We start from the raw sequence: 23,378 nt of genomic DNA on the forward strand, positions 1-23,378 counted from the left end.
ACAGGATGGGGTGTCGCTATATCCAATAGATCTTGAGCAGGAGTGAAGGCCATACCAAAAACTTATTCCTCTAACTCAAGGTTACATATTTCCAACATAAATAAAGTAGAACCTAAGCACCCAAGAGAATTTTTTGATTGAAATCTGTACAAACTAAGATTTAGAGAAACCTATTAACTCTAATTTAACTGCTTCCTTCAGAAGCAAACTACTCGTCAACGTATCTAATCCAGCATTTTTCCACTAACCAATTAGAAACTACTGAGAAAATTTGCTCTGATAAATAAAATGCATGAATAATCAATGCTGCAGGCTTCCGGCTTGTGCAACTTTGACAAACATAGATCGTCTATTTTTATTTTATTTTTATGGAGGATTTGTCATCCACAAAGTTGTTTTAGGCTTTTAGCTACTCAATGCGGGAGCATGAGTATTAGGCTGAAATCACTTTGGCTAACTTATCCATTCCCCTAAATTTGTATGGGGCACAATCCCAACCTCATTCCTTATGATGTTGGAGCCTTACACTCAGCAAGACTTGATTTCTGGTGAGCTCATTAAGAACCATTCAACTTCAACAGTAGACCAAACACCCATTGACAAAAATGGATTGTCTATTTCAAAATTGATGTCCTTTAGATGCTTGAGCACAAAAATGTTATTTCTTTTTGCTTTCTCATCTCACTTTTGTAGGTTAATAGGTAGTTCTCGTCCCCAATTGCTGGGAAATTCATTATATTATTCATGGCTTTGCAGATATACACCTAAATCCCACAACTCAGACTTGGAAAGGGCTAAGCTAGGTGATAGATAGGAATTGACTCAGCATCTGAGCAATAACTCATCAGACTATGAATGTGTGAAGTAGCTACTTGATAAAATACTGGTAATAATCTGTAGTTGTCATTTTCCTAAACTGATAGGTTTTGATAAGTTTGAGAATCGACTGCATGTTTTTCTGAGCAAGTTCAGGCTCTCATAACTAGCTAGTAAGAATTACAATAATTCAATGCCACCTTGTAATTCATGTGCAAATCTGAGTTCAGATGGCTAGTAATGTATTTTGATACCCTCGCCCTCTATGTCTTCTATACTTAAGACATTGGTGGTAATGCTCTAATGCTCACGTTTTGGTGAGTTTAGTTTTAATGAATTTAATTTACACTTCCAGTCTAATTACAAGAAAGAAAGTACAGTTTGCCACTGCAAGCTACGTAATCCCAAAGGCATAGAAGGTCTTGAAAATTCCCATTCACTAAAAGGCCTGGAACTTGGACCTGCATTGAATGAAATCATATTGCAGCTTTGATCTAAACATGTTGAAGGACTCCATCCACACTGAACAAGAGAAACTGTCTTAACCTGGTTACTTGCTACACCATACTCTAGTCTAGTTTTATTCTATTTAGCTAGTGCAAAAAATGTCATCTAGAAAATAACTAACAAAAGTAAGGGAACACATTGTAGCTGTGTATGCAGGCAGGGGATAATAAACACCCAAGACCAAGTCCTGAAAAGGCCTTATAGGTAAAAACTTAAAATAAACAAGAAATAGCTGCTCTCTTAAACAAAACTTACATCTGAACCATACTTCTGTAGCAAGTTTTGAAAGGTCTCAACTTGACCATGATCATATTCACCATCTGTGTCCGGTTTCCACATGACTAGAAAAGTAGCAGCAGCATTCCCCTTGTCATCCATGAACCTAATCATATAAGTGTCGTTTTTCTTTGATTTCCCCTGCACAAGTTTTGCACTTTTTACTTTATCTGTCAAAAGATGAAAATCCACATTCTCGCCCTTATCCATCACATTCGCATACTCCCCTCTTCCTTCTAATGTGTGGTAAAACAGTTTGTCCATTCTTGTTACAGATTCCAGCACAGCAACACCTGTATTGACTATGACGCGAATCTACCATAACACAAAACAGTTCCCATAAGTGCAATCTGTATCCATCAAAAAGGAATACAATATCTAATCACTGCAATAGTTATTTAATTACCAAAAAAAAAATCTGCAACGGGTATATAAATTATTTTTAAAAATCTATTGGATTTCCAAATTACAAGTTAAATAATGATAGATTTCCAAATTAACCCTAAAAATAATAATAACTCCTCGTCTGATCTAACCCCCCAAAAAACTGGAAATGATATATACAGTGCTAAAATATATAACTCTAATGAGCATTTAAATTTCCCCTCCGCTCACATGAATATATGCATATGTAGAAAGAAGAGGTGAAATTAGTTACCCTGCCCAGAGTTTTAATCTCTTCCATGAACTCCCTGAAGGAACTCTGTTTCTGCGGTAATTCATTGCCATAAGCGGTACATGCATTCACTCTCGTCCTCATTTTCTTTTTGCAAAGAGTTAATTTTGAGCATGGATTAAACTGAAGATGATGAGCTCTATTCAGATTAACTCTTGATAGGTTGCTGGTTATGCAGGTGTTGAAAGCAGCCATGGGCAGCCCTGTCGCTACTACCTTTGTTGCCTGCAATGAAGTAGAAACAGTATAAACTATGAGACCTTGCTACTAGAAGAAAATGCTACCCTTGTTCCCTACGATGAAATACAAACTGTAAATTAGAAACAGCTTAAACTATAAAAAAATTGTATCTTTGTTGCCTGCAATGTTGTAGAAACTAAAAAAAGGTGGGCATACTACCATTGTTGCATTATAGATAGGGTTGAGATTTTATCAGATCTTGCTATATTTCCGGGCAGACGGTCAGGCCACTAGCCAAGTTTTGCAAGTTATTTTTCTGTAACATGGGAATGCAATGATGATAGGTACATTAATATATTGGTCTTTTTAGTGGTCACGTCTATTGACTAACATGCGTGTTGATAGCACATTAAAGGTACATTGGATAATAGTCTAAGATCAATATATTATTTTAAAGTTGTATGCATTAAAATTTTATTTATAGTTGTTATATTGGAATTAAATTATTAAATATAATTATGATTAATACAATTAGAGTTAAGTTTGTTCATTAAAATAAATTTTTAATTAAAAATAAATTTTAGTAAAAAGAAAGTGAAAAATTACAAATGAATTGAGGATCCTCCCGGTTCATAAAAATTATGTATTGTAAATTGTACCATAGTAACCTCTAGAATTCAATCATATATTGTATTTGTTGAAGAATAACCTTCAACTTTTAGCCTATTATACATTTTTGAGAAAAAGTTGTCACGGTGATCTGGATCATTTTTTATTTCCACCAAGGTATTTGACATAGATGCCTATGAATTTGTTAAAAGGGCTCCAACTTGAAATATTAGTCGATCATCTTGTTTTTTGTTCACTCTAAGCCAACTTAACATTTTTTGTTAATTGCTCCCAGAAATTCCAATCTTTCTTCATCTTTGAGTCAATCTTTCACAACCAATCTTGTTAAGTATCAATAAGAAAATGATTTGTTACTAAAGAGAGTTTGTAGTAGATTGATTGGTTGATTTGGAGTTTGATATTAAAACCTCTACTTGAAGTTGAGCTTATTTTATAATAAAATTTTGTTAAATATTGATGACCTGGTGATTTGTTTTTATTAAAGTTTTTGAAAGGCCCCAACCCTCTTACAAAAATCTTGGCAAACAAAAACTAGTCAAATAACCCAATAAAGGTGTCAAAAAGAAACTACACAATACCATAACTAGATTTAGAAAAATATACGCCCTTAATTCTAGCATCAAACATAGAAACATGTTTTGGAAGACCTTTCTTCCTTCTTTGAACCATTACCCAAGATAAACCATCATTCAAAATCCATGGAAATAAAAGAGGGGGGAGGAGAAACCCTCTCCAAATGATGGCCTTGAAGCAACAAGTAAGAAGGCAAGTGTCTAATCAAGGAGATTGGGCATCGAGTGGAAATATCATCACCATCGAGAGGCCCAACAACACCACACTCCAAAAAAGGAAAAGATCTTGAAAAAGTGCTTTAAACACCTCACGTGAACTAGGAGATATCTCCCTACCAACAGTAAGAAGCCCAAAATCCTCAGAATCTAAAACAAACACATAAATTGTAAAATGTTCACAAATGGGACCTTGTATGGATAATTAGAAGCTAAATGACTTATGGCAAAGCATTGCCTATAATGAAAGGAAATGCTTTCATAATCTAGTGTATCGCATGCAAATGACAAATCTGAAATATGCATAAAATTTAGCCTATTTAAACCAAATACATGATATGTTGATAGATGATATGTAGTTGCTTATAAATCAAGTAGTGTGTGTGATCAAGTTGGTTGAGTGATAAAATGGACAACATAATAATAACATGAGATTGGTGATCAAAATAAGAATAAATGTCCCAAATTAAAGATTTTTTATGGGGAGAATAAATGGCTAAGACTCAATGTAAAATGTATGGCTAAGATTGTTTGAGAGAGATGGAATGGATTGAGGGCTTAGCCTTGTCACAAGTGTCATAAGGAGAATGGATATATTAGAGCTAGGTGTGCTCACATATGTGTGAGAACACTTGGGGAAGCTCAAGAAAGAGACATGTCTATGGCATGTGTAAGAGGTAGTATGGCTTGTGAAAGTAATATGTCTATGTGTGTAAGAGGTAGGGTGGCTTGTGAAAGTAATATGTCTATGATGTGTGTAAGAGGTAGGTTGGTTGTGAAAGTAACATGTTTTATTACGTGTGCAAGAGGTAGGGTGGCTATGATGTGACCTTTCATGCTCACACATGTGTGACAAAGAGGAGGGTAGGGACACTTGCCACATGATGGAAAGTTTATATCTTAATCAATGTAGATGGATTTAAGGGCTAGGATTAAGTCCAAATAAGGATTGAGGGTGATGTGGAATTAAATATTAGGTAATGAAGGTTAATTAGCTTGAATCAATTAATTAATTAGATATTTATTAGTTGATTTAGTTGGAGGGTTATGGGGGATAAGGTTTGAATTTAATTAAATTAAATAAATGGCTAACTTGGGATAAAGTTACGTGGGTCGGGTATGGACAAATTTAGGTGTCTACAACTAGGTCAATATACAATCCAAAACTTGCAAAACAACCTCAACTAGGAGACTTTTAGACAAATCCAATTCAACCAAAACATGGGTGAAGATGGTGCATGTGAAGTTTATAGTAGCATTGTCTAATCATGAAGTTTTTTAAACCCAACCCAAGGCAAGTACTGTATCCACCCACCTTAGGGGGAATCAAAGCTGAAAAGGGTTCTAAGAGGGAGCCATCTTTTCTATTATTAAGGGTGACACCTATTCCTTTCTTTAGGTTGGTACGGCTAGCCATGGATGAAACACTGGGCCAACCCCAATTAGAAGTGATTTCTCTTCATCGCTATGTGAGATGGGGAGAATACCCAATCTAGTCTTCAATGGAGAAAAGTGCTTGTTCAAATCCTAAATTTGCTTCCTCTAGTCTAGTTGATGAAACCACCCACTAAATTACCAATAGCCACATAGTTAGACTCTCACCAAAAATGAAAGGGTAGATTAGGGAGGAAAATGCAAGCAAGCAACATATTGAAAAGTTTGTTAAGGGGATTAAAGAAGTCATATTAAATATTAATAGTATATTTGATCATTAATAGTTAAAGAAAAACAAATATTGATTCTTGTAGTTACTTAGTAACATGGTTGACAAAATAAGTGATAATAAGGAGTTTATATTAGGTAATTTTATTTAGGTAATAAATATTATAAATATTTAGTATAATATTCAAAGTATTATATTAATTTAAAATTATTAACATACGATAATTGTAAAATTATAAATAAATTTTTTTGTAAAATTAAAATATATAATTATCATTATTACAAAATTAATTGATTAATTATTGATATTAACATAGTGTGATGGTTAAGTTGTGTTGTTATTCTTGTCATCAAGATGCAAACCTATTGAGGTGTTTTTCTTGAGTATTTATATTAGGGATGAGGTCCCTCATTTGTGACCTCATCAATTCATAACTGGGGTTAAATGTATTTACCCCTAAAAAATCATAAAGTTAAAAAACAATGTAAAGATTATAAAAAATAAAATAATTTCAAAATAAGTTTAGAAAAGAATTATAAATAAACACACACACACACACACACACACACACACACATATATATATAGTCCCATCCAATATATTTAAGATAGAATTTGAATTAGAAGTACAATTTGACAAGTCACCTAAGGAACCTATAAAAAAAAAAGATAGAATTCCTAGGAGATGAAGAATATTGGGAACAATTTGCAAACTTAGATACACAAAAGGCTCCAAATGAACCACTTTACCATAATGCTCATCCAAAATAATTTCATCCTAATATAATTATTAGATATATATTAAACATTGTCCTATTGCAACATCGTTGATTAGTTGATATGCCTACTACAACAGGGGTTGACAGAGGACCTTGCCATCATATGTATAATATTTTGCCAAGATCAAGAGCTCAATGAAAAGTACAAAATAGAGAGACAAAATATAGGACAAGAATAAATTGTATTCTCATAGATATATAGATCATCAATTTGTTACATACGATGAATAGGAACCTCCTTATATAGGCAAGGCTATATGGATATGTGAGCACACAAACATGACATGTGGCTCAATGAGAAACAAGGGAAGGTAGGGATAAGTAGGGGTAGGTAAGAGAAACAATATAATATTTCACATGAGGTGGATCACCCACCGAATGTGGAATGCAACAACAAGATAAGACCACAAAAGGTGGAAATTCTCCTACACACACCATCCCAATGTGGCACAAACACCCAAGTGTCTCATACCCAAACTACTATGAAATGCATTATCCTAAACAAGTTTAAGTAAGGTGTAATAATATCCAACATGAATAATTAATTACACGAACACCCCCCCCCCCTTCCAACTTAAGTGCAACTTAGGAGAATACACTTAAGTCTACAGTGCAACTAAGCAATGCAAGATGGGTCTCAGCTACTAGGCCATGTTAGGTACCCGTATACAAATGCAAATGCATGCATACCAATGCAATCTCTCATAAAGTGGGGAAAGAGAGAAAAACCCAATGGGAAAAAACCCTCCCCCGAAAGAGAGATGAAAACTATACAAAGAAATCTCATAGTAGTATGTGAAGGACAAAACCCCATGTGAGGAAAAAGTCCCCCCCATATAAGAGAAGAAGAGAAGCTAGGTAGCCCCCCCCCCCTTCAATGTATAATCTGCACCAATGATAGAAGCTTGAGAATGAACGAAGAAACTACTCCATGAACATCGAACAACATTCCTCCCCTTAGGAAGAAAAAAACCAAAGGTGTATCCATGAAGTCTCCCCAATCATGAAGGGAAGATGTAGGGATAATGAATGAAGTCTCTGAAAAACTGCTCGAGTGTCCTGTTGTGACCATTTCACACATCGCCCCATTAGGCTGGGGACCCCCTTCTTTTTCTTTGGGTTTTTCTTTCCCTTAGTTGGTTTTTATCTCTGCTTGCTGGGTTTTGAGTGAGTGAGTGGTTGCCTGGGCTGGCTTGATTAGGGCTAATCTCTGAAAGATCGTTTTAGGGTTTCTTCCAAGCTAAGTCTAGCCTAGTTTTTGGAGGTCGTTAGTTGTCTGCCTGGGACCTTAAGTTTGCCTTAATGAAGTATTTCCTTTTAGGAGAATCAGGATGGTGAGAATGAAGAAGAGGGTGAATAGGTCTAAGGTCAGGGTAGGTCCAGTTTGATGGTTTTCTTGTTAGAGTCCTGTTTGCTTCCAGGTCTGAGTCGATTGAGCAGAGTCAATGATCAAAGGGAGATCGGAGTGGTTATTTCAGAAACTGATGAGCGAATGCACATGATGATGATTGAAAGAGTTTTGTAGGAAGGAAATGAAATGAACCAAGGTGAGGAACTAGCCAAGAATATGATTTTCGCTCCTGGCCCTTACAAAGGGTCCAGAGCGAAAATCTCCTTTAGCATCAAATTTTCTCTGATCAAGGCCAGGATTATAGCTTCCTTAGGCGTAGTAAAGATAAATTGATATGTTCTAGCCCTATGAAGTGATTGATGATGGGTAAAATGAAAGATTTTAGTCAAGAAGATGAATTTCGCTCCTGACCCTTCCAAAGGGTCCAGAATGAAATTCTTGAAAGCTCTCATTTTTTTACTTGGCTAAAGGCAGGATCTTGATGGGGATGCGTGAAGAAAGGTTTGTGTTCACCTCTCAAGGAGAATTAGAGTTCAAAAGGTCAAGAATCAAGCTAAAATCTTGATTTTCGCTCCTAACCCTTCCAAAGGGTCTAGAGCAAAAATCCTTGTAGACCACCTTTTCTTCTCAATTTTGGCTAAGTGTCGCTTTCTAGGGCATGTTTGAGGGTTAATTGATTTGATCTTGCCTTGAGATGGAGTTGGTGGATTTTTTGAAGGACAAGATTTTGACCTAAAGGAGAATTTCGCTCCTGACCCTTCCAAAGGGTCCAGAGCGAAATGCATCATAAACCTTGTTTCTTGCCTTGAATGGGTTAGAAACCTTGTTCCAAATGTGGAGAATGATCTAATTTTTCCCTATGAGGTGGTTTGAAGCTTGAAAAATGAACAATCTGGCCTGGAATGAGATTTTCGCTCCTGACCCTTCCAAAGGGTCCAGAGCGAAAATCTTCCTAAAGCTCATTTCATCCTAAGTTTGGCTAATTTTTCATTTGTAGGGTATCTTGGAACGAAGGTTGGACATTCTTATTGCCTTTGAAAGGTTTGAAAGCGTTGAAAATGAAGGATTTTGGACCAAAAGGGAAATTTCGCTCCTAACCCTTCCAAAGGGTCCAGAGCGAAATTCCTAAAAGCACTTACTTTTGCAATAAAGGAAGTCAATTTTTTGATTTGTTATGGCATGGATGGAAGAAAAATAACTTGATTTTTCCTCTTGAGGTCGTTTTGGAAGGGATAAATGAAGGATTTAGCCCAAGAAGTGATTTTCGCTCCTGACCCTTCCAAAGGGTCCAAAGCGAAAATCTCTCTAAGAGACATTTCTTGCCTTATTTGGCCTAGTTTTGGTGTCCAAGACATGATGAAAAGAAGAATGAACATGATGAAATCCTTGGGGATGTTTAGAAGTTGTGAAAATGAAGGAATCTAGCCAGGAAAGGAAATTTCACTCCTAACCCTTCCAAAGGGTCCAGGGCGAAATTCCTTATAAACCTATCTTTTGACCTTTCTTGGACATGAAACCTTATTCATAGGGTAATGAAGGATGAAATCCTACCTTGCAAAGAAGTTTCAAGTTTAAAAATGATGATTTTGGGTCAAAAATGAAAATTTCGCTCCTGACCCTTCCAAAGGGTCTAGAGCGAATTTTCTCAAAACTTCTTTTTGCTATCAAGTTTTTGCTAGGTCAAGTGTGGGATAAGGAAAAATCAAGAGGAAGTTGCCCTTAAGAGTGACTTTAAGTTGCTAGAGACCATGAAAGATGAAGGAATTGAGCCTAGAGGTGATTTTCGCTCCTGACCCTTCCAAAGGGTCCAGAGCGAAAATCCTTAAAAAACATCATTTTTTTCAAATTTTAAACAAACCAAGCTTGGACAAGGGTGTGAGAAGGCATTTGGATTGCCTTATAGTGGATTTTGGTTGCCAAGAATGCAAATTTTGAAGCCTAATGAAAATTTCGCTCCTGACCCTTCCAAAGGGTCCAGAGCAAAATTTCTAAGATGCCCTTTTTTCCTTGCAAATCAAGACAAGATTTTGGTTTTTATACCCTGGAGAGGAGTGAGACAAGATGTTCTATGCCTTGGAGGAGATTTGAAGTTGAAAGGATGGAAAAATAGCCCTAGAACAAGATTTTCGCTCCTGACCCTGCCAAAGGGTCCAGAGCGAAAATCCTAAAACCTACTCATTCCTTTCAAATTTATGCTAAGACAAGAGTAGACTAAGGTTAAAAAATCCCTTGAGATTGCCTTTGAGTGGATGTTTGTTTCCAAAAGTGATGATTTTAGGCCAAAGGAGGAAATTCACTCCTGACCCTTCCAAAGGGTCCAAGGCGAAAATCCTAAAATCTCCTATTTTGCCTTGCAAAAACAAATCAAACTTGGATTGGGTGAAAGAAGAAAACTATTTCCTAGCCTTGTGAGGTGGATTGAAGTTGGAATGATGAAAAATGATCTACAAGCAAAGAAATTCGCTCCTACACTAAAGTCACCTTTTCCTTCAAGGTTTGAGTAAAAGTAGGCTTGGATTACAATGAAAGAAGCTATTTAGAATGCCTTGGAGAGATTTGGACCTTCAAAAAATTTGAATTTTGAGCTCAAGAGAAAATTTCTCTCCTGACCCTTCCAAAGGGTGCAGAGTGAAATTCTAGATAAGTCATGTCCCTGGCTAGGTTATTGAACAAAATTGACCTTTTTTGCCTTGTGAAGATCAAACCAATGCTAGTAAGTTGTGAAGTGGGTTCAAACTGAGCGAATTTTTATGAATTGAAGTGAAGGAGATTGGAAAATTGGCCTGAGAGGTGAATTTCGCTCCTGACCCTTCCAAAGGGTCCAGAGCGAAATTCCTAAAAAGCAGTGTTTCCTTCAAAATCTTGTTGAGCCAACTCAGTGGTTGAGATGAATAGACCCTGGAGATTGCCTTGGAGAAGGTTAATGATCAAGCAAAGATGAATTTTGACCTAAAAAGAGAAAATCGGTCCTGACCCTTCCAAAGGGTCTAGGGCAAAATCCTTGAAAACACCTATTATTCACCTCGTTTAGGCTAAGTTGAAGGCAAATCGCAAAATTGTGATGGCAAACCTAGGTTGTGAAAATTTTGATTCATGAAGCAAACAAGCCTAGATGAGAGGTTCAATTAAGCCTTGAAATAATTTAAGCCTCCATCACTTTGAACATTTTTAATGCCTAAGGAGAATAAAAAATTCATCAAGTCTTAATCAAGCCTTAACATTCCTAAGCTAGCCCATAACTTTTCACTAAATTACCCTATTACAAGACATTTGGGAGGCTGAAACAAGTTCACATGAATTAAGGCATTTATAAATTAATTAATTAATTTCTAAGCCTTGAAATAAATGAAAAAATCCACCTTTGAAGCTTTGGAATTAATTTTAAAATAAAAAATTATGCTTGAGCGCTCAATACTCATTTTTTGCCTTTATTTGCCAAGTCGGCCATCCTTAAGAGGGGTTTTATTTCATTTTATTCCCTATTTGCCAAGTCGGCCTCAAGGAGAATCAAGGTGAGCACCCTATATAAGGGAGGTGTATTGTGGCAAATTCAAATCATTCATTCATTGTTCTCATGCGAACTTGAAGAGCAGATCTAGAGGAGCGAATTCTAGCTAAGTTAGAGGTGAATTTCTTGCTAGTTGGAGGTTAATTTCCAGAATTTGCCAAGTATTTGAAGGCTAGTAGAAGGCGAAATTCTTTTGAAGGTTGATTGGAGCATAATTCATCCAAAGGAAGACTAGAAATTCAGATCAAACATCCTTGCCCAGCAAATTCATCATCTTCCTTCTTTCATTTTTCAAGGTTGATAGCTAAAATTCAAGAAAGAGGTATGAAGAATCAGATTTTTGAAGTTTTTATTCAAGATTTAGTTTGATTTTCCATAGTAATCCTTTGAAAAATCTAAGTCTTGTACAATATAATTTTAATTTAATTTGAAAATTCATAATTCTTAGATTTATCATTATTTTCAAATTAATAGTTAATTATTTCCTTGAAAGGTCTCAAATCTCCTGTAATGAAGACATTATGCTCAAACCCTAATTTTAAGCTTTTGTGTAGGTATCAAATGATGACCCCCAAAGCCAGAGGTGTTAGGCCCAATATGGAAAGCTAATGTACTGAGAGGGGAGGGGTGAATCAGTACTCCAAAACTTTTCTTCAATAATAATCTTACTGTTATGCATAAACAGAATAGTGCAGTAACACAAAATAAAGTTAAAACAAACAGATAACAATCATACATGATTCGCTCCATAACACATTTATTTTGGTTACGCAGAAACTCTTGGTTAGAGAGAAAAACTGCGGTGGGGATGGCACCCACAACTTCACTACTGCAATAATAAAGATTGCTCGGTTAGAGCTACATTTAGCTATTTCTGATAGCTTACCATGTTAGGAGTATCAAGATCTGTTAGATCTACCTTACTAAAGGATTTTACAACACTATATAAATGTTGCACCTGATTAGAGGATTTACAATTTATAGACTTGGTTAGAGTCTTTTACCCTATTAAAGGTTTCTCTTACAACTTCACAATTTTACAATAAAATCATTACAAATATCTGCAACTTTACATCTGAAATGTTATAGCAGATTCTATGTGCTCAGAATAAGATTACCTAGCTTGTAGCATACCTCGGTAACTTATATTGTAACTCGGTAAACCCTTTTCTTTACTCTGTTCTTCGACTGTTCACTAATAACCTTCTCGGTGACCTCTCCGTGTCTCTGTAACAATTTTCCTTCATGCATACACACACATATCTCACATCTCTCTTTCTTCTAACCCTAAAATCATGTTGTATAAATAGATCTCTTACAACGGTGATCTAATTCATTGCTTTGATCTTACAAAAAGATTCTTTGAATGAATATCTAAACAAAATATTTCATTGGTCAGATTGACCTTGTAATCATACACAATCTCCTAGTGCAATTTCCAATGTAAAACGGTTAGATGTGCCTCGATCTTGTAACACATTTTCATGTGCATGACTAGGTTCAATGTATCTGGTAAAACGTTTCACTCGGTGAATATCAACTCGGTGAGTTAACTTTACTACTCAGTAGCCATGAAACATTACTCGGTAAACAACTCGATGAATACTGCGTTTTGTGACTACTTTCTTCTGTAACCGACTTCTTTGTGTGTACCGACTGCATGATTCGGTAATACTAACCGACTAGAATATATAGTATGACTTTGGATATGAAACTAATGGCAATTTGATAAGTAGTAACAATCTCCCCTTTTGACATTAGTTGAGATGTTTGACAAAAACTACTTTCAAAGTCATAACTCAAAAACTATATACTTGTAAAATGACTATACTTGACAATATATACAATAGTCAATGAAGTAGTATATGCAGATATACTCCCCTTATCGTTATTCTATACATAACTCTGAATTTTGCATGTTCGGTTATGTTCTGTGCTAGTGTGCTCTGAATGCTCTATATATTTTGCTCGTTATACTCCCCTTGTATACAATACTCAAAATTGTGTTATCAAAATTGTATTACTCTCCAAATATAGAATTACTCCCCCTTTGTTGGGTATTACTTTCCTCTATGTAGTATCATAATATTACTCCCCCTTTTTGACAAACATCAAAAACTCAATTTCCATCCGGAGGCGGTAACTGATCAAAAATAGACTTATACTTGGTCCGAGCGTCGGTGAGGGCGACTGAGAATGAATCCTTTACACTTTCCATTAATGAATTTTGTGCTTGAATATCAGATAAGAGTGATATTAAGCCATCAAGTGTGCTTCCCTCTTGTGTAGTTGATAGGCATGTAGCTTTGTTGATCTATTCCTGTACTGATGAAAGATGAGGAAGGAATAATGTCTGAAGGGTCATTATATCCATCCTTATTTTATGCTCTTCATTCCTCAGTTCTAACTGTTGAGTCATGAGATGTTGAAGCTTTGTATAAAAATTTTGAACTGAATTAGGCTCGGTGGTCAACTTAGTTGAGAGATTGGTGATCTCTTTCTCAATTGCATCAGTTTTGTTTTTGACATCTTTAATGAATAAGGAAACTGTACACAGTTTTTGGAATAAATAAAGAATATGCTTGAGTTGAGGGGACAACTCAACAATGAATTTGACAAGTTTTACCTTGCCAACAGCAATCGATTTATGTACTTCCTCTATCATTTTAGCAGTTAGCTCTTTATCCTTGAGCTTGCTTAAGTACTCAGATGCATCAACTCCAGATGTTTCAATTTGATTTAGGAGTTCATCCAGTTGAATATGGATGGTTGCACTGGGTGACACTATTGCTGAAGGTAGCATTTATGTGAGTAGTGTCCTAACCTTCTGAAGTACTTTATTCTTTTTTTGTATGGCCAGTTGCTTCTCCTCTTCGGCCTTTGCTTTGCATAGTTCACCGAATTCAGTAAGTGTTTGCCCTTTCAATTTGGAGATGTCTACATTGGGCAACACGATCGGTTTAGATAAGTCAAATTTGAAACCATGCTTTCTCACCTTCTTCTCTTTTCCTTTGGTTGGTGGCACTAAGACAAGTGCTTGTGAGGCTTGCTCACCCTCGGTAGGTTGCTCGGTAGATGCAACACTTTGGTCGGTTCTTGTAGCCGTTGTAGTGTCTTTGGGTGGCTCGGTGCTAGGGGTCTCAGCTGTAACATTTGCAGTGCTTGTCTGTGCTTGAGATGTCTGATCTTTGGTTGTATCTCCTGCAGCTTCAGATTTGTTACCTTTGGTGCCTTGCTTAGTATCCTTGGGAGCTTCGATTGAGATAGGTGGCTTCACCGGGGGATAAGGCTGAACTTGTTCTAAGACAGATTCACTAGAGACAAGTTTTGCATAAGTAGTGCCTTCAATCATTTCCTGCTTCGGTATTGCTTCATCCATTACATCTTCATCAATTTGAATAGTGTCAACTGGGTCTGGACCTTCCTCGGTGACATCTGGATCTTGCTCAATGACATCAACAATTTCAATTTGAGATTGTTCACCGACATCCTTTTGTTTGAAGATCTCTTGCCACTTGGCTTTTGTCTCATTCTCCACATCAATGTATAGCCCATTCATCAATTTTAAGGCTCTCTATTTGACAAGAAATTTAGAATTGTATGTGGTCAAATGCTCCTTGATTTCTATTACAGACATGTCAGGAAATAGATGGACTACACTTCTTTCTCTTATTTGTCTCTCTGAGTCCATTGCATATTTCCATCTGTTATCAATATGTAAGTATAGTTCACTCGGAAGTGACTTTGCTAGTTCTAGTGGAGCTAGCCGAAACTTCAGAAGTGTACAGATGACAGCTTCTTCAAGCTGTCGCTTCTCATCATTATTCCTAGTCTCATACTTAACATATCTAAATCCTGCAAATCCGTCATATTCTTTAAGATTGGCACAAAAAATTTCAACATTGTGAATATTTACCTTTTTGCTTTTCACAATCTAGAATTTATTTGCATCATCAAACTCTGTATCACTCGACTCTTTTGCCAAAATGAGTCTTCGAGTAGATTTCTTATAGGTCTTGGTTACCTTTGGTGCAGTAGCACTCTTTTGCTTCTTACTCGATGATGCAGTCGATGCTCTGGTGTTGGGTCTCTTTGTTGGTGGAGTCGGTAGGGCCTTTGTGATGTCATGTTTCTTTCTTTTCAGAACTTTACCCTTTGGCAACTCTGTGCTCAATGTTATTGCAGCCTCTTGAGCTTTTGATTCCTCTTCGGTAATGGCAATATTGCCTTTGATAGGTGTAGAGGAGGATTCTTCCCTTAATTTCTCAGATAAAACCTTTATCATTTTTGTAGCTTTTCTTGTAGCCTTAGGTACTACAATGCTCATTTTTACTTTCTCCTTCACCTCTTCGTAGGTTCCATACCTTAGTTCAGTTGCATGCCTTGGCAATGATAAATAGGCTTCAATTTGTTGCTGTGTTATATCATAATCAATCTCATAACCCATTGGTTGCAACGATTGAGTCCTCGGTTCAACAACATTCACATAACAATAATCAGTATCGACCTCAAAACATATATTATCCTTGTATTTTTCTACCAGTTGTGGTGGAATCCTATACCTATTGTGCATTTTCTCTTGGAATTTGCTGAAGTAATCATCCATGATATCATTAAAGTTATCTCCTAACTTCTTGATGAAGTCATTGATCTGATGGGTGATAGGTCGGTGTAGCTCCCATACTACTTTACCGACTGAGGGAAAGAAATTCTCGAAGTAGAAAAGCATACATACAAATAGTGAACCGAACTTTAGTGTATTTGCCGAGTTGTTCTTCTTCGGCTTCCTTATTGTGTTCAGGTTCTCAAACAAGTTCTTCAGTAGTACTTCACACAAGTCTACTTTCATTCCCTTCTTCACTATTTTGTAGGCCAAGTCAACTGCAGCACATGGTACACTGTTTTCCCTTGCAGATTGGAAGAAACAGTAACCAATAACTCTAACTCCAAACTTGAGTTTTGCATCAGTGACATTATTCAATTTTAGTCCTCGGTAATCAGATTCTACTCCGGTTAGACTGATTAGCTCTTTTTGTGATATCATTTTCTGTGCTCGTGCATGATCGTGGATGGGATACCCAGTGATCAGGTGAATGATTTCCTTAGTGATCTTAAACAGTTGCTTTTGTAGCCACATGAAATCATCATGTACTCTGCTCAAGACAAACTTAACCCACTAGGGTTTGAACACACGGGGATAGACTAGGGCTTCAGTTAATCCCTTGATTTTGAGATGCTCAAATTTGCTATCCAGTTTGCCATCAGTGCAAAGTTCATCGTATGTGTCACTGATCTCTACATGACCGAGTTCCTCAACACGACATTTGGTGAAGAATCTAACATCTTCTACTAACAAGACTCAATCCGGGATGAGTGAAAATGCAGTTTTGTCATCCAGTTCTGAGGCAACTTTGGGAGTTAGAGAATATTTCAGCGAGGGCTTCTCCACATTTTGGACAACTACGGGGTCTTGGATCTTGGGCGCCATGGTAGGTTTCGGGTAAGATTTGACAAATTATCCTTAGGGTTTACAAACGACTGACGCTTCACAGTCGGTAGACAATAGCAATTTGACTAGATCGGAAACTAGCTAAATAGTGTGAATAGATTGATGTAAATACCTTGAAATTTGCTCTGAATGAAGTTTGATCTCTTTGATTCGCTCTGCTCTGCTTCTCGAAAACTTGGGTGAATGAAAATGACCGCGAAAACACTTTTAAGTACTCAAAAATACCTTATCGGGCTCCGTGCAAGTTAGGTCAAGACATTAAATGCACTCGGTTCACCTTTTACCGATTTACACCTTTTTTTGTTTTAACCGAATAACTAACTTTCTTTTATTAACCGACTTGACAGGTTTCCTGTATACACCGACTTGACAAGTTTCTTGTTGTAGACACCTAAAATTGTCATGTCTAATTAAATAAATATTTTATTTATTTAATTATCTAAGCTTAATTCTTCTATTAATTAAATAAATCTTTATTTATTTAATTAATTCATTTATCCTCTTCTAGCCTTATTTCTCATTTAAATAAATACATTTATTTATTTAAATTATCCTTTTCTTAAATTAAATAAATATCTTATTTATTTAATTATCCTACTTCTTCTATTAATTAAATAAATCTTTATTTATTTAATTAATTCATTAACCTTTTCTACCCATGACACATGTCATCCATCTCTTAATTCCTACACTACCTACCCCTCTCATTATTTTATTATTTCTTTTACCTACCCTCTAATCATAGCCGACCTCCTTTTACACCTCTTAATCTTATCCCTCCATTTCATATAGTGTCTTCTATATAAGGAGATGCTTCCTTCATTATCAAACCCTAATCAATCATCCTAATCACTCAGGCTAATCATTCATGCTAATCATCTTTTATGCAATTGACTGCACTATGATCCTACTTGCAACCACATTTCGTTCTTTGTTGAGCTCTTGTGCATATAAAATCTGAGAGCAAATATATCAAGCAAGATCAATGGAGATAGGAAGAATGGAGATCAAAACCCTATTGGACATGTGATGGTATAATCTTTGTGATTTCATTTGATTTGCATTGTCTTAGGTAATCTTCATATGTTATGGTGGATCATTGTTGATTGTTAGGCTAGGGTTTTGTGGTTGAATTCATTTAGCCTTTCAATATTGTTATTATTGTTATCCATTTTCACCATATACACCTGTATAGTATATAAACTGACTAATTGCATCTTAACTATGCAGATTTTGAATTTTATACATAATAGAATAGGAACTGTTATGATTTAACCTTTAGAGAGTGCAGTCCCTTCATACCTTTTCTTGACTAATTTGAAATAGGTGCACCTAACTCGGTAGGTAAGGTGCTTTCTTCATCTGACATCATTTCTTTCTTTTTCCAAATCATCTTGAATTTTTCTTTTATCTCTTCAATGTATCTTCTCAGTTGATCTCTGCAATGTCCAGCTAAATGTCCAACTTTGTGACAATGAAAACATGCCATACCAGGATTTCTCCATGATCTTCGATTGTTCATTCCAAATCTTATAAAACAATTGGCACTAATATGTCCATATCTTCCACAACATTCGCACCATATCCTCATATTGTAGTCCCATGGTACTGCTACATATTGTCAGTGAGGATCCATGTGAGTTTGGTAACCTCTAGTGTTTGCTCAATGTGGATACTTCATTTAGTTCTTTTTCTTAAACCAGCACTTCTCAATACTATGTCCATATCTATTGCATTTTCTACAAAACCCTTTGAATTTTGCCTTCTGATAGTTGTTAACAGACTTTGTCCTACATTGATTAGATGTGTGACCATATTTATTGCAATTGTAACAATATCCATTGGACTTAGTGATATTCGGTTGCTTACCTTTTCTGATCTGGCATATGTTGGCAGTATGACCTTGATTTCCATAGTAGTAGCAAATAGGCTTCTTCCTTTTGATGTTATTCCTGTTTCCAGCTTGCTTTGATGATTCTCCTCTCTGGGTAGTATGAATTCCTTTCTCGGTTGATTCTTTTCCTTTGTAATCGAGTCCTCCATCTTTGTAGGGTCTTCTTGTATTCAGTTGCTCGTCCAACATCTTTGATGCTTCATATCTTTTCTCCAATGATTCTTTGAATTTCTTCTCTATTTCAGGTTCACCAATCAACCTTGATACTTCAAGTTTCAATGATTGATTTTCATCATTCTTCAGAATTGCTTCATGATGTGCATAACCTAGTTGATCTGTCATATTTTGTTGAATAATAGTTAACCTTATGATTTCATCGTCCTTATCAGATACTAGAACTTCAAGCTGTTGTTTCTCTCTTTGTAGATCTCTTGCTTTATCCTCAGTTATCCTTAATGCATCTAGATTTTCAGTCATCTATGTATTGAAATGTTCATGTTCTCTTTTCATTGCTTTTAGTTGATCAGCCAATGCTTTGTTCTTTTCTTTCAACATTTCAATCATTTCTTCAGTCTCTTCAGATATACTATTCTCAGATGATGTCTTGATTTGTTCTACTAGCTCTTGAGAATCCTGCAAGTCATCAGATAATCTTCTCCTTACTTTCAGAGATTTTTGCATTTGCCTTTGCATGTCTGCAATCACTTGATTTGCATTATCTATCTCTTCTTGTAGATACACAATCCTGCGAGATTGTTTGTAGCCTTCCATTGCTAAGATCTTTCTCTTTAGGTAGTTAAACCCTTTTCCAAGATTCAAGCTCTGATACCAATTGTTAGGCCCATTATGGAAAGCTAATGTACTGAGAGGGGAGGGGTGAATCAGTACTCCAAAAGTTTTCTTCAATAATAACCTTCCTATTATGCATAAACAGAATAGTGCAGTAACATAAAATAAAGTTAAAACAAACAGATAACAATCATACATGATTCACTCCATAACACATATATTTTGGTTACGCAAAAACTCTTGGTTAGAGAGAAAAACTGTGGTGGGGATGGCACCCACAACTTCACTACTGCAATAATAAAGATTGCTCGGTTAGAGCTACATTTAGCTATTTCTGATAGCTTACCATGTTAGGAGTATCAAGATCTATTAGATCTACCTTACTAAAGGATTTTACAGCACTATATAAATGATGCACTTGATTAGAGGATTTACAATTTATAGACTTGGTTAGAGTCTTTTACCCTGTTAAAGGTTTCTCTTACAACTTCACAATTTTACAATAAAATCATTACAAATATCTGCAACTTTACATCTGAAATGTTATAGTAGATTCTATGTGCTTAGAATAAGATTACCTAGCTTGTAGCATACCTGAGTAACCCATATTGTAACTCGATAAACCCTTCTATTTACTTTGTTCTTCGACTGTTCACTGATAACCTTCTCGGTGACCTCTCTGTGTCTCTATAACAGTCTTTCTTCATGTATACACACACATATCTCACATCTCTCTTTCTTCTAACCCTAAAAGCATGTTGTATAAATAGATCTCTTATAGCGGTGATCTAATTCATTGCTTCGATCTTACAAAAAGATTCTTCGAATGAATATCTAAACAAAATATTTCATTGGTCAGATTGACCTTGTAATCATACACAATCTCCTAGTGCAATTTCCAATGTAAAACAGTTAGATGTGCCTCGATCTTGTAACATGTTTTCATGTGCATGACCAGGTTCAATGTGTAACGCCATAAAACGGTTAGTCCAAGGGTTAGTCAAAACAACATAAAACTAAACCATTAAAAAGCATTATCAAGAAAGATTAAGCATAGAAGCATATTAGAGATAAAAACGAATAAAGATTAAGACTTCACTCATGATGCTCCCTACGCCATTAGCTCTCCCTTGTTCCTCTCCTCTCCAAGTTCCCAAATGAGTGTAGCTCTCAGTAGCTTTTTGCACTATTTTTGGACGTCTTATGGAGATTCAAGAGTATGAAGTAAATGCTCATGAAAATGCAAACATGAACAAGCTAAGAAATGAGATATTATGTAACTAACTAAGATTAATTCTAGACCAAAGTGAATTATGCTAAATACTCTCTAGATTTTATTATAAGCTAGATGCATGCAAGTTTTCAGGATTTGGATTATGAAGAAATGGGCTCTATTTATAGGAAAAATGGAGCAATGGATGGTTGAGATTGAAAGATTCAATCAAGGGTTGAGTTTGAAAGTTGGGGATCCATGTGCACAATTGGCACCAATGAAATGGTGACAAGTGTCAACATAGGGTTGGGTTGAGAAAAGGGGTTGGAGGCATTAAAGGCCTGAGAAGACCTCATGGTTATCTAAAGGCTAAGGGTCAAGTCTAAATTAAGCTTACCCACTGGATTAAGAGTTAAATCCAAGGATAAACCTTTGTGCAAATGTTTAAGAGATAATCATGGTCAAAGCATTAATGGCCTGATGAGACCTTTGGGTTGGATAGAGGTTGACTCAAAACAAATGTTTTAACCATGTGGGAGGGTTTGAGTTAACCATTAATGGTTATTGGAGACTTTGGGGATTAAGTGGTTGAAGGTTGAAAGCCTTTAAAGGTTATCAAAGACTTTGAGCCATTTAGTGGTTGAAGACTTGAAGCCTTTAATGGTTATCAAAGACTTTGAGGTTTTGAGAAGTGACTTCCCTTTGCTTAGGGATGTGACAAAGTTTAGAGGATGGATTAGGCTAATTAGGAAGGGTTTAGAAGAATCTAGAAGGGGATTAGATTTTGCGAGTGGATTTGGTGGGTGAGGGAAAATAGGATTTTATTAAAATAAAAATTCATTTATTCCAATAAATGTGTGCAAGTTGCATTTGTAGGAAAATGCAAGTGGGGTGGGGGATAATGATTTAAATAAATGTTTTATTTAATTTATTTAAAAGAGGAATAGGAGGATTTAATTAAATAAATAGATTTTATTTATTTAATTGATTGTGAATTTGATTTAATGAACTAATTAAAATAAATTGAATAATTTATTTAATTAATAGAAGAATGTTTGGAGATGAATTAATTAAATATTTATTTAATTAACTGATGGCTTAATGGATTTTTAATCAAATAAATACGAAATATTCATTTAATTAAAATGGACAGATTTGTGTGACTACACAATGTATCTGGTAAAACGTTTCACTTGGTGAATATCAACTCGGTGAGTTAACTTTACTGCTTGGTAGCCATGAAACATTACTCGGTAAACAACTCGGTGAATACTGCGTTCTATGACTTCTTTCTTCTATAACCGACTAGACTATTCATACCGACTTCTCTGTGTGTACCGACTGCATGATTCGGTAATACTAACCGACTAGAATATATAGTATGACTTTAGATATGAAACTAATGGCAATTTGATAAGTAGTAATAGGAGGATCTACTACTCGACAGGCTCTCATCAAGGAGGATCAAAGGAATGACGAATTGGAGACCAGGATCATGTCCAAGTGGAGCAATATCGGAGACACCAACCTAGGAAACTTCAATGTGAAGAAATTTCAGGAAGCGCCCTACATCGGCAAGCCATCACCTGTTGCAAGAAGATAATTGAGAGTGGCATCATCAAAGCTGCAGGTTTCTCTCCCGTAATCAAGTGTCATGAGTTGATGATTGAGTGTGCCTGGCACTATGATTCATAATCAAGGATGATCGTGGTCGAGGATGGAACTATCTTAGCCTATCTTTCGGAGGAAGCTATAAGTGAGATTTTTCATCTCCCGAAACATAGAGACATGATCTACAAAAGTCTAGAAGGAGCTAGGTCTATCTATGAGGATGATCCTGATTCCTGCTTGAACTTCATCAACAAGAATTGGCTACTCAAGAGAAGACCTCGCCTAAACAAGATTCCCAATACACCGCACAGAATCAACTTCCAAGAAGAGTTCAAGGATTTGATAACCTTTCTCAATCGGGTCATGGGTGCCTCTCAAGCTTTCTTCTTTGACAAATGGATGTTCTTCTTCATACAACTGATCGTCCAAGGAAAGGGAATGCTCAATTGGGCTAGAATCATTAGCAACAGCCTGGATGTGCAGTTGAGAAGACTAAGGCCTACCAAGTCATTTCACATGAGTTCATATGTTGTATATGCCTTGATCAGAGGTTTTGAGTATGCAGGACTACCTTACAGAGGAGTTGTTGGAAGAGGACCCAGAGAAATAAGAGTTTGTGATTCTTATGTTCAACTACATCATCTGCCCAGAAGTGACTACAAGCTAGTCAATGACACCTTCACGATGAATATTACCAGGATATTGCAAGGTGGGATTCACAATCGACTGTCTCTAGACGCACAAGAGCTCATGAAGAAGCATGGTGCATGGTTCATTCAGTTTCCAAAATTCACATACATCAAAGTTCATGGGTGTCCATCACCTCCCTACATGTTGCCAAGATATCCTACAGACATGATAGTACTACTTGAGGTGACTAGACAGTTGGCAGCTTATGCGAAGGCATCTAGACACAAGCATGGAAATGGAATTCCTGTGCCCATCATACCAGGGAACGCAGTTGAAGTGTGTCCTAATACTCAAGCCGCGGAAGATGCAGAGAAGGAATTATCTCTATACTCATTCACATCCTTTGCCTCAAGAGAGAATTTTGATCCTCATGGTCATATAGAAGAAACAGTCAGGAAGAAGTACAGACATGAGTCTCAGGTGGAGGACTTTTGGATGAATGTCCAAGATGATGTCGAGGTCAAAAGAAAGATGCATTCCAGGATACCCTTAGATCTCA

The 23,378-nt window shown here is 36.2% G+C and overlaps 1 protein-coding gene across 2 annotated transcripts; it reads right to left on the bottom strand.

Moving 5' to 3' along the window:
• Window positions 1–1,251: 1,251 nt before the first annotated feature.
• Window positions 1,252–2,808, bottom strand: LOC131039657 (uncharacterized). 2 transcript variants are annotated; one of them, XM_057972450.2, is made up of 3 exons: window positions 2,675–2,808; window positions 2,258–2,500; window positions 1,252–1,914 (listed from the first exon to the last, which is right to left on the bottom strand). In XM_057972450.2, the coding sequence occupies exons 1-3, from the start codon at window positions 2,675–2,677 to the stop codon at window positions 1,564–1,566; spliced, it is 597 nt and encodes a 198-aa protein (XP_057828433.2). In that variant the 5' UTR covers window positions 2,678–2,808; the 3' UTR covers window positions 1,252–1,563. The 2 variants fall into 2 exon arrangements, with proteins under 2 accessions (XP_057828433.2, XP_059077400.1); XM_059221417.1 differs by having other exon boundaries at window positions 2,258–2,501; window positions 2,619–2,786.
• Window positions 2,809–23,378: the final 20,570 nt, after the last annotated feature.

The sequence above is a fragment of the Cryptomeria japonica genome, chromosome 5, assembly GCF_030272615.1.
Source record: "Cryptomeria japonica chromosome 5, Sugi_1.0, whole genome shotgun sequence".
In the NCBI taxonomy this organism is placed as follows: domain Eukaryota; kingdom Viridiplantae; phylum Streptophyta; class Pinopsida; order Cupressales; family Cupressaceae; genus Cryptomeria; species Cryptomeria japonica.

Excerpts from the sequence above, each read along its gene's own strand:
- LOC131039657 (XM_059221417.1), bottom strand. The coding sequence starts at position 2,677 with ATGGTAGTATGCCCACCTTTTTTTAGTTTCTACAACATTGCAGGCAAC. Across the intron at positions 2,502-2,618 it reads GCAGGCAACAAAGATACAAT|GGCAACAAAGGTAGTAGCGA; the intron begins TTTTTTATAGTT and ends TACTTCATTGCA. Across the intron at positions 1,915-2,257 it reads AGATTAAAACTCTGGGCAGG|ATTCGCGTCATAGTCAATAC; the intron begins GTAACTAATTTC and ends GTGTTATGGTAG.